The 12,218-nt window shown below is 32.5% G+C and overlaps 2 protein-coding genes across 3 annotated transcripts; one reads left to right on the top strand and one right to left on the bottom strand.

The window, feature by feature from the left end:
* Positions 1 to 6,738: 6,738 nt before the first annotated feature.
* On the bottom strand, positions 6,739 to 8,564 carry LOC135128088 (uncharacterized). 2 transcript variants are annotated; one of them, XM_064054918.1, is made up of 4 exons: positions 8,297 to 8,564; positions 8,051 to 8,245; positions 7,803 to 7,999; positions 6,739 to 7,751 (listed from the first exon to the last, which is right to left on the bottom strand). In XM_064054918.1, exons 2-4 carry the CDS (start codon positions 8,176 to 8,178, stop codon positions 6,772 to 6,774), a joined length of 1,305 nt encoding a protein of 434 aa, XP_063910988.1. In that variant the 5' UTR covers positions 8,179 to 8,245; positions 8,297 to 8,564; the 3' UTR covers positions 6,739 to 6,771. The 2 variants fall into 2 exon arrangements, with proteins under 2 accessions (XP_063910988.1, XP_063910987.1); XM_064054917.1 differs by having other exon boundaries at positions 6,739 to 7,999.
* A 2,098-nt stretch (positions 8,565 to 10,662) lies between these two features.
* LOC135128447 (transmembrane protein 70 homolog, mitochondrial) lies at positions 10,663 to 11,727 on the top strand. Its single transcript, XM_064055357.1, has 3 exons — positions 10,663 to 10,966; positions 11,015 to 11,257; positions 11,468 to 11,727. Exons 1-3 carry the CDS (start codon positions 10,757 to 10,759, stop codon positions 11,663 to 11,665), a joined length of 651 nt encoding a protein of 216 aa, XP_063911427.1. The 5' UTR covers positions 10,663 to 10,756; the 3' UTR covers positions 11,666 to 11,727.
* The last annotated feature ends 491 nt before the right edge of the window (positions 11,728 to 12,218 follow it).

The raw sequence follows: 12,218 nt of genomic DNA on the forward strand, positions 1-12,218 counted from the left end.
GAAGCTGTTCAAGTCTAGTCAAGTTTATTTCTGATCTAGTTTTCGCTGTCCATTACGTCACCATATTACATAGGTCATTTCTTAGAACATAAAACTTATGTTGTGACAATCTCACTTTTTAACATAACTTAAATTGTGCTTTGTTGCCATTTTTGTAAAATTTTGTTTTTGTGCAAGGAAACGAAGAATGGTTTATTCTGTTGAACAAGACACTTTCAATGTTATATCTTATTATCGCAATGGGACGGACAGTCATAAACAGAAAGTGGGTGTATCCTGTAATCTCTTGTAAGCAAGAATATTTGGCCAAATACCCTGATTAGCAAATTCAAGAAACGTCGTTAGCGGTTCACATTACAGATGAAATCAACAGATTTGTTCGATATGACAGTGTCAACAAAGGGAAATCTCCTACAAGACCTTCAGTATCTGAGGTAGTTGTTAATGATTAAAGACAAAGACTTGGGCAGAATCCGCGTTCATGAAGCGCTTGGACAACCAGTTATAAAGACGAGTGTGGTATTTATTGTGCGTCCTTGGATATTTAGTAAAATACACAGAAGGTGATAGGCGGGACGATTCCATGACCCACTCCAACCCTATAATAATTTGTATAAGAATGGTTTTGGAATGTCTTTTGTTGGTTATTTTACCTCCCTATTATCATAGCGAGGCACATTTTTTGACATTTCAAAGCCGCCCTTAATACCAGAATCATTTAAGGGCACGGTTTATTTAAAGATTATGATTACGTTTTTATTTTTCTTTTCGTTGACATCGGATGAGTAAAAGTTAAAAGTTGAAGTTTACATTCCGTCAAATTACGTTCACATATGTCCCATAGAATGGAAAAAAATCTTTCATTAGGCAATGAAATTTGTTTTTTAAAATAAACTGTCCAAGTAATAACTGCAATGCCATTATCACTATTTTATAAATAAATTTCATGACCTACTAGAAAACTTTTTTTGGTCATATGATATATAACAAGAGATAAAAATCCCTCTAGTTATTTGTTGATCGTCTTTTAATACTAAAACGTATGTCTGCATTTACATCTTCACCGAACGAAACACGGAAGTCCGGGTGAAAGATATGACAGATGACAATAAATATGCGCATACTTGATGATCTCTGGTACCTGTGTTTCTAAAAAAAAAGAATATTAAATAATAACTAGGGGGACTTTTTTGTCGTTTGTTGTAAATTACTACATTTTGAGGATGCACGTAAAAGGCGAACGTAATTTGTGACGAATGAAAATTAGTCGAAAAAATATATGGACAGTACAGTTTGTAGAACGGAAAATAACCAGAATATGAAATGTACAGACCTAAAATTTTCTTCCAAAGTAATTAAAAGGTTTCAAGGCCACTTATATTATTAGAAAAATTCGTTGACTGATGCAATTACCTACTATTGTTTTGTTTGACGTTACACAAGTCATTTGCGCCATATGCTAAGTATGTATAATGCATAAATCAATACATACCTGTTTCCAGTGCAACAGTTTGTTGTCCATTATAGACTGCTATTTGCAATATCTTTATAATTTCAAATTTTAGAAAAGAAAATTACATTTTTGTATATGCAACCAACAATATAGGAGGAAGTGATTATACGACAGCCGGAAATGTAAATTATACACAACTGTATGTATTAATAAGACACATGCATTTGACAAATTGATGACTTTTTAAATTTAACACTCCCCAAGCAGCAGACTGTCGTCTAATTCACGTCAATTTTTGGTCATAACTCGTCGGCGACGTCATTCGTCCAAAAAATCACGTGAAAATGACGAGATTTTTATGACTTACTTCTGACGTCAATTAATGACGTCAAAAGGCCGTCCTTTCTTCGTCATTTTTTATAGATTATATGATCAATTAGATGTGGGTCGTCGTATTCTTTAAAAAGTGGCCTTCATAATGCTTGATTATATTTAGAGCAAAAAATACAACGGCTTAATTAGAAATATACCAAAGACAAGTTTTTTCATTCTAATAATTTCTAATAAAATAATTATTTCTGAAAACTTGTTTACTCTGGAAGTGTTATTTTGTAAGTACCTGCTTGGCAAATTATAAATAGAACATCTGGGGTTGAGCGAAAAGACCCAACGACACAAACAAAGTAATAAAAATTCTTTGTCCATTGTCCCTAAAACGGGACAAGGTTTTGAAGAATTCCTTCGTCAAATTTTGATTTTATAAAGACGTTTATAAAGTGATGACGGTTACCAAAAAAATTCGAGAGTGATTAATATTCAGTTTTATTAAATTTATTCTTATCCGTATTTACTATACAATACATCAGATGTTTGGGGTGTGCATTATTCCAATATTTCCAGTTGGTTCTCAACCACCGAAACTTTCTCGTGTATCCGTTACTCACTTCATTTTTAACGCAGTTTTGTGCAAATTTATGCCATTCAGTGTGGGTTGTATAGTGATAGTAGGTAAGTTAATATCTAATAAAGTAATCATTTTAATTTTTACGTGTTTCTGTTATTTTTGATAACTGTACGTAGATAACAAAATCAGTTTTTTCAGATAAGCTGGAAAGACCACCATTAATCACTGAAGATACTCCCACTGATTATGAAGAACTTACGGTGATTGCTTTTGAAAATGAGGCGCTATAAAATATTGCAAAGGTATGTTACTGCAATTTTTTATGAACTAATGCTAATGAACATAATTTTGTTTTAGATTTGAAACAAATACAAAACACATGTGCGAAACGAAAGAAATGCTCAAGGAAACGAGTGAAAAAATCTCCAACATGGAAACGTCATCAAATCTGACAACTTAAAAAGAAAACAAAAATAGAAATTATGCCGCCAAAACCACACCTAAACAAATTTTGACGAATTACAAGATTATGTTTGCATATTAGAACAAGCAGATTTCTTTGTAAGTTAAAAAAATACAATGAATTCATATATACATATCGCACTGTGAGAGCAATACTCACGTAAGTCAAAATTTGCCGAATTCTTAAATTTATCATTAATGCATAAAAAAGTTAATGTAGTTTTAGTATATGTAAAGTATAAACGGTTTTTAATCGTTGCGTAATGCTCAAATTCATCAAAATGTTTGTATTGCATTTCCGAACATTACGCGTGCATTTAATGCAAGACTGCCGTATCTCAAAACTAAGTGAAATGCACGTAAGCTATGAAGCTATGAGATTTCAGTCGATGTTGATAATCTGATACTCCTACTAATTTAGATACAAATTGAACACAACAAATGCACAATGTCTTCTGATATAGTTAAGAATTGACCAAAAACATGGAAATCAATTTTTCTTTGAATATGAAAGGTAGCAAAGTTAATTAGAGCGAAATAAAAAATTTAAAATTTGTCAAAAATTCCGATGGAATTTTGTAACTTCGTATAGAAAGGAAGTATATCAGGAAATAATAGTCAATAAATGCCCGAACATAACGACAACGGCGGCATCAGACTTAAATGAAAATGATTAAACAATATTTATGAAGGTCCTTTAGCAATACGTAGAAAAACACGATGGACTGAATCAATTATGTATAAAAAAAATAATTAAATAAAATTATAACACATTTTATAACAATTTAGCCATAGTACACTGACCGGCAAAAAAATGTATTAATTTAACTAGTGATCGTTATTTTATTAAAGAACCATTCACTATTGACATATAAGGTATAAATTAGCAAACAAAAGAAGCCAATTAAACGCAGAATTAAATTTAATTTAACAAAATAACAAAAACAGAGCGACACTTTGAAAGACGTCTGTAAGAGTTAACGGAATTATTTTCGCGTGAAAACGTTTATTAATTGCCAAACTTATAATCAAATGATGAAAAACACTATTTACAACAACAGTCTTCTTTATTGTTTTTTTTTTAAGAAAATATCGTAGGTACTTGGTCTGTTTCTGTTATTTTGTTAAATTAAATTTAATTCTGCGTTTAATTGTCTTCTTTTTTGTGCTAATTTGTACATCATGTGTCAATAGTGAATGATTCTTTAATAAAATAACGATCACTAGTTAAATTAAGTTTTAAAGTGGTTTTGCGAAATTTTTCAGGGTGGCCGGTTTTTTTTGCCGGTCAATGTAGATGTTGAATGAATTAATACTGTGATCGTTTTGTGTTTTGTTATATTTTTTTCATTACAATGTGTTGCTAGTTTGCTCTTGTCTTAAATTTATTAACACGCAAGCCAAAATATTTGGTATGGTGTAGCAGTGCAATAGTCACGTAAGTCAAAATTTCTTGTTTTCTATAACGAGTAGAAGGGTCTACTCTAAAGGAATAAAAACACGATTAATAATAGATTGACAATACGACTATAATGTATTTCGAAGCCTTTGGTATTTAAGATACAAATAATATATAAACACTTGGGAATTTTAAATCATCATTACTCAAAACACGCTGGTTTTGAGTTACGTGAGTATTGCTCTCACAGTGCGATATATAACATTAATATTGGATATTATATACCGGTAGATGCCTGTAATACTACAATACTTTTTGGTAACTTACTATTTACACATACACATTTCGCTTAATAGGGTTTTCCACTAAAGTTTAAAATCAAATTTTAACTAAACATTCTGAAACAATATCTAAATACATGTACAAAAAACAAATTTGAACTATTTATAAAACATAATCGCTTTGAAAAAAATTGTCAAAATAATAGAAGAGTGAGAGGCCGGCTCAAAGTTGCAGTATTTCGCGGTTAAAAGTGTAACCAATCACTTTGAAGCGATGGCAGCGATGCTGTGTTGCCAAACCTGCTGGTTTATTATATTGAGGTAGGTCAGAGTGTGCACGTGTTTTTGATCAACTTGGCCTGTTCGTTTTATTCCTTAAATATAAACAAATTAAATAGAAAAAATTGGCACGATGGCGAAACAGTGTTTCTTCGTTGGGTGTGATAATAACTCTACAAATAATCCAGAAAAATTATTTCTTACTGTTCCCCAAAAAGTGGATCGGAGGAAGTTATGGTTTGAAGCTGTGGGAAGAACATACATACCTGGGAAAAGTTTGTACTGTTGTGAAGATCATTTTGATGTAAGTATAGTAAATATTTCAAAAATTTGTATGTCGGTATCTACTTGTATCACCTTATTAACAAATTTTCTTTAATAAAGTTGGAAAAGGATGCTGAAAATTGGATTCATTTCAAATTAATGGGTACACGCCTAATGTTAAAAGACAATGTGGTTCCAAGAAGCATGGTGAGGAAAGAGACTTCGTCCCAATTCACACCAACTTCAAGGAAACGTAAGATGGAAACACAACAGCACAGTAGAGGGCTTCGAAGGAAACTGTTTCCTGAACCTACTGTACCTGGTACTTCACAGGATGTAACAGAGGATGTAGAAGAACTGCAATTAAAAACAGTGGCTTCACCATCTGGCATGTTTGTTAGTGCAAAATCGCCAGAAAAATCAGTTTCTCCTTTAAGAACAAAAAGGAGAACTCTTAGAAAAGCAACTCAGACAAGAGTTAGCACAAAAGATCAGTCATCAATGACCTCAGTTGAAGTGGCAGATAAAAGCACAAACACTCTTCGATCATTATCGTCACAAATATATCAAAGCCCCCACAAACCTATTCAGGGATCATCGACATCATTGTCATCATCCTCCCTTTCACTCCAAAGTGGAAGTGTTTATGAGCCATCATCGGAGTCATTGCATGAAACTAATATGATATCCAAAGAACTATTGGTGAAAGTGGAAATATTCAAAATTGAAAATAATAGCAGATTTTATCTGGGCTTGCCCAAGTCAGAATTTTTTTTCATCAAATTACTCCAAGAAGAATTAGAAGTTCCTGTAGAACATATTTATATCGTTCTTAAGAAAATACGAACAGATGACCAATTTGTACGATTAGGGACAGATTTTGCATTAAGCACTAGTGGTGTCAGTAATATATTTTCAAAAACATTGCCAAAAATGGCTACAAAACTCAATGAGTTAATTTTTTGGCCTGAGAAAAGTAAAATTCAGCGAGTTCTACCTAGGCAGTTTCAGACGTATTATAAAGATGTTGAAGCAATCATTGATTGCTTCGAAATACAGGTTGAAAGACCTAGTGCAGCTTATCAGCAAGCTTTAACCTGGAGCAATTATAAAACTTGTAACACATGCAAGTATTTAGTGTCAAGTACTCCAAATGGGCTAATTAATTTTATATCAGAAGGGTTTGGAGGTCGCACATCAGATGTAGAAATAATTAAGCAATCAGAGTATTTGACCGTTGTACCTGAAAATGCAACTGTAATGACCGATAGGGGCTTCAAGCAAGTAGCAGGGCTTTTCCAGAAAAAAAAGGTGAATCTAGTCAGACCTCCCAGCGTCACAAGCACCAGAAAAATGACGAAGGATGAGGTACGTCAGTCGAAACTTGTCGCAGCGTTGAGGATCCACATTGAAAGATTAATTTGTAGGATCAGAGAATTTCGAATCTTGGGTCCACATGCTACCACAGATCATAATTTGGTGCCACTTTTGGATCATATTGTAATTGTTGCTTGTGGTTTGATAAATTTGCAAGGTCCATTAATACAATAGTTTTTACATGGTTTTTATTTGTATTTTATTGGAAACAATAAATTAATTGTATAAATAGAAGCATTTAACTTTTTTTTATTGATACTAGGGGATTGGGGTATAACGGGATTTAGATTTATTTATTATTGAAATGAATAAGAAATAATTATGAAATAAATAAGTATAATTATTGAAAACATCAGTTAATTAAAATTGGAAAAATCGCTTTTTTCCAAAAAGCTTGTGCCTGCTCCATTACATTGTGACAAAAATTTTCATCCAAAGGAATTTCCTTTATAGTCACATTTCTGTCCGTTTCAAAAGATGGAGATGCAACGCAAAATAAACCCCATTGTTTTTTACTAAGAAACATTTGCAGCTGCAGTTGTGCATATGGTTTAGGAGTTATTTCACCCTCTGGCGTAATGTAATTTTTTACAGTATTTGTCTTTATTGGACATTTTATTTCAACGCAATATTTATCAGACATTGCATCTGCCGAGGCACCAAATATTGGGTACATATGATTTATGGTCATTCCTACTCTTTCTAATTTAATATTTTTCTCCTCAGCTATGACTTTTAAGACATCTTCTTCAAGGTTAAGGCCTCTTTTCATGGCCTTTGTTCCTCTAAATTTTGATGCTGTCAGAACTGCAGCAGTTGTAGCTCCATCAACAGTTTTGCAGTGAGCAACTTCATGCAGCTTTGAAGCTGTTATTCTCGCATATCTAACATCAAACCAGGCTTTAGATTGTGACTGCAATATTGTTAAAGTATCTATACTTTTGCAAATTTCACTATTTAAATTATTTTGGCAAAACGATATGAAGTCTTCTGCATTTGGTGCATCAGTCGTTTTTTTATAAGAAAGACATAAATGGTACAACGAAGCTTTCTCCAAAATATTCACTTCACTCTTATACATTGTAGCAAGAATTGAATGACTATCTGATTTTAATGCGGTAGAAATTACTTTGTCCAAAAATGCCGTTCCTTTTGTTGGTAAAGAAGGAACTTGCCGAAAATTAAACAACTCTCTCATTCTTTGCCCTTTTATAGTACTGCCAACTTTAGACAGAGTAGACTTCCTCCAATAACATTCAACAGAAGTCACTGAAGGCTCCAAGGTACGTCTGTATAACCAGAACAGTAAGGCTACACCATGTTTACAACCACCTGAAAAGTAGACGTAATACATACACTCATACAACATAAAATCATTCATACCTTCACTTGCAGCACAGTCATAACACTTTGAGTCAATTATGCATTGTTCAGACTCATTTATTCTTACTGAAACTTCATAGCCTTTTAGGCGAACTTTATGTTCTGGTGCAATCAAAGCTTTGACAGTACAAATCTCATCGTGTCGTCTCAACTGCACATAACCAACAGCATCGTCGCCGTAAGTTGCACGAGCTCCACTATAACAATGAATAATTACTATCAAATCATTATTACGTTGTACACTTTACCGTTCGGTTTTCACATTTTCAACACCTGGTATCAGAAAATTCACATTTCTTCGATAATACAAATCTATCATTACATCATCAACTACAGGGAGATTGGTAGAAGTAGCTTGCTCATATTCACTTTCCATTGTGACTATTTATTCTGTGCCGTATTTTCCCAGATAATCTTCCTACACAATTTTAAGTTGTAAGTCGCTGTAAAAGGTTTTGGTAAGTGGTAAATATTAAACGGCCAATTCTACTCACCGTGTTTAAACAAACAATGTCAAATAATGGAAACGACTGACTTTTTAAATTATTTTAAGCGTCAATGAGAGCAAATTACAAAACGTTAACACTAAGATCGACCAAACATAAATAAACCTAACCTATCATAACCCAATAAGAATTCAAGATGGCTAAATACCGATGTCGTCTAACTTTAAAGCAGCGTGAGCGGAGTTGCCACATCGCTACGCTGATCCCATTGGTCAGCGTTACGTACGTCATCATGACGTACGTAATGCACAACTTAACCGCGGGAAAAAATTACTTTAAATTTAACTTTTTTTTTTTTGAGTTATTGAAAAGTAAAAAAAAAATATTGACCACATCTTCGCATTTTGTAGACGATATTCTTTCGTGTAGTGCATTAAAAAAAAATCGTGGAATACCCTCAACGAGATTTTCCTAATAGGCTGTACGTTTTTGTCAATGCAACCATTTTACTATTGTCCGTTAGATTCAAATAAATTTAGCATTTTTAAAATACAGAATTTGTCTTCTACTTCAAGCTGTAATCCGGTAATCCCTTAAATTTAATAATAGTCAAATGCTTGCTATTGCTCATAGATGAAAAAATGATTGCATTTCCATTAATCCATGCACTCTAACGGGTTTTTCTTTTCAGTGCAATAAACTGAGGCAAACTTAAAAAACTTAGGTGATTGATATGATTGTTAAAACAGAATTAATTCTTAACGGTACTTTTTTGTGTGTTGGGGACAGTCAAGTCGTCGTGAATTAGATAGTTTTACATATATTGTGGTTTTACAGTGCATTTTCAATCAAGTAACTTCAACAATGCGATTCAATTGTCTTTTCCCTTTATTCTAGTTTTTTTTTTAATATTTTTTGTAAATAGATTTGTTTGTGTTTTTAAGACTGATCTATAGTTTATTATAGTTTTTTTTATATTCTTTGTAACTAAATAGATTTCTTCGTGTTTTTAAAAGTGATTTTTCTTTAAATAGCATATTTTATTGCAACGTTTATTTTTGATTATATATTGTACAATATCCTTTTTTTTTTGTTTATACTAATTATACTCGTAATTACCTGTATGTAGATTTGTTTGTGTTCTTAGGAGTGGTTTATCTTTAATTTGTTTAATTGACATATTTTTTATTTGTTTATTGAAGTTCATTGTTGGTTGTACAAAATTGTAGTAAATTTAATTTTTTTACACTAATTTGTTTTAACTTTAATTAATATATACTTTGTTTTGGGCTTTACTTGGTGATTATAACGAATTATAATATTTTATTTAAGCTAAACAATATAAAAAAATAAAATTATTTCAGCGTTTTTTTATTGCATATTTTTTTCTAAAAATCAAAATATAAAAAACGTCTTAAAATGGACAATAAATGCCGTCTCTAGGACGTCAGTAAATCACGTGAATAATTCGTTACAAAATGACGACTCTAAGACGTCAGTACATCACGTCAATAGTTCGTGAGAAAATGACGTCATCTAGACGAGACATTTGACCGTCATTGGTACGTCAATATCACGTGAAATCTTTGGTCACTATGACGTAAATGATGACCATTTATTCACGTGAAAAAGACGACATCATGTTGCCTGGGTCGTTATATGCAAGCCGGGTGCAGACACGAACATGCCTCACACCTGTCATTATCAAGTAAAATGCAGAACATGGAATTAGATTCTAAGCACAACCAGATGCAGAACAGTAATATCAATATCTAACTTCAACAAGTGAATACGTTGAAAATTGGTGTTATCAATAGACAGCGGATTTCTGTCGGGCTACGTCACGATTATAGGTGGGGACGCGCTGCATCGCCGGGACTCAGAAGCGGGTGATAGGTAATCTCTGAATTTAATTGTCACTTGACTCCATAAATACAATTAACGATTTATTAATCAAACGGCTAAGTAAATGAGAACTGGAATTAACAGCAGAGTGCAACGAAGCAGCGTTATTCTAATCTCAAATAAACGAAGTGCAGCCGGTAACTGCAATGAATTCCCATCCCGTACGAGCCGTACCGAGTTTGGCCTTGTCTAGCCCGACAGAAATCCGCTCTCTAGTTATCAACGACATGACTTTTTATTCCAAAGCTTATCTATATTAGAAATTTAAAGAATTACACGGCATTTCCCCCCCATTCGACGACCTATTTTTGAGTTCGCCAAATTTCAGACTCTACTTTTTTCCGGTGTACAAAATAAAATATACGGCCTACATTTTGTTTTTCGCCTAATTTCTGTTCATCACAAATACAGCGAAAGAACATTTTTATTAACTTTTCTCCTGTGATAAACGTTTACGATAGTAGGCAACCCATTATTCATATTGCTGTTGAAGTTGACAACATCTAAATAATCACAGGGTTTGCCGTGAAATATTTTCCTCGCGAAAACGAATTACGAAATAGCTGCCAGTTTTGTAGGTTAAGTTTTTACAGGGGATCAAAAATGTCTTTAAGGTCTTGCATTACAATTCTTCCAGGAGTAGTCAAAACGTTAAAACCTAATACAATTCATCAATTTAACACATCGCTTCAAAATATTACAAAAAGGTCTCATCCAGTACTATGGTTCACCACAGACCACAAGCCTCCTGAAACACAGAGTTTAAAAGAAATATACTATGGGATATTAACACCACAAATTAAGGCTGTTAAGGTATTTTAAAGAGGCTACTAAATTAGTATTATATATCTGACTTTCTAGGTCTTTTCACTATCTTCTAGTATAGTGGGAATTGTTGGACAACCATTTCTGTATAGTGCGATAGTATCCACTGGAAATGTTCCTATTATAGTTGCAGCATACTCCTTTATTGGGTTTTTTACATTTATTACCCCATTTCTTTTACATCTAATAACAAAAAAGTATGTAACACACCTATTCTACAAACCTACTGCAGATAGTTATGTTGCTAAAACAGTCAATTTCTTCTGCATCACAAAAGAGGTGAGTGTTTACAAACATAACTTACTTCTTGTTAGTTTTATTATGCTACATTCTATTATTATTTGGGATTGTTTAAATTGGTGGATTAACACCACTGCATTGATTTATCACAAATTTGTAAGTTAAATATTTGAATTTAAATTTTTATATGAAGTGTTAAATTGCCTTCTTGTTAAGTCATTGTTTTTTAAATAGATTTATTTTTTCCAGACTGAATTTAAAGTCGAGAATGTGAAGGTCCCAGATGTACCAGGAATGTTCACAACGTTACTTGCAAATGGTAAACCTCTTTTCATTGATCCTCGTTTATTTGAGAACCCAGATCATTATGCAAGACTTATGGGCTATGATAAGCCAATAGATTTTAAATTGTATGAAACACCACCAATAGAAAAAAAGAATGAATAGTGGTTAACCAATACAGGAAGTATATGTAAATAGTGTTCTAATTGAGTAAACTGTTGTTTCATGATGTTAATATTATTTCACCAAATCTTATCAATTCAAGCAAGGTTTTTTCCTTCTGTCCTAATATTTTCTCATTATGCATAGTGAATTAGGGGATGATTTTAGTTGACTCAATGAGTGAGTGTTACAACGCAGACTAAAATCTGTGTTAACTAACGGGTGATTAAAAAATTTTCGGATTAGAATTGACCGTGGAAATACATATTTGTCATGTCTTTGATCAAACCGTAAAAGTCATGCATAACCTTAAACTTAAAAAAAAGGTTATGCATGTATTTTACAGTTTAATCAAAGACATCACAAATATTTCCATGGCCAACTCTAATCTGAAAGCTTTTTAATCACCTTTATAAGAACAAAAGTAAGACATGTAAAAGCAACAGTAAAATAATATTCCAATTTATTCAAAAGAAATTTCACTGTGTTAGATAAGATTTTGTGGGTCGACATATATTTATTTTTTTTATGCAAAAAATTAAATTATTTTAACAAA

The sequence above is a fragment of the Zophobas morio genome, unplaced genomic scaffold (genome assembly GCF_036711695.1).
Source record: "Zophobas morio isolate AGI-343-1 ecotype UQ-CSIRO unplaced genomic scaffold, CSIRO_AGI_Zmor_V1 ptg000012l, whole genome shotgun sequence".
NCBI lineage: Eukaryota > Metazoa > Arthropoda > Insecta > Coleoptera > Tenebrionidae > Zophobas > Zophobas morio.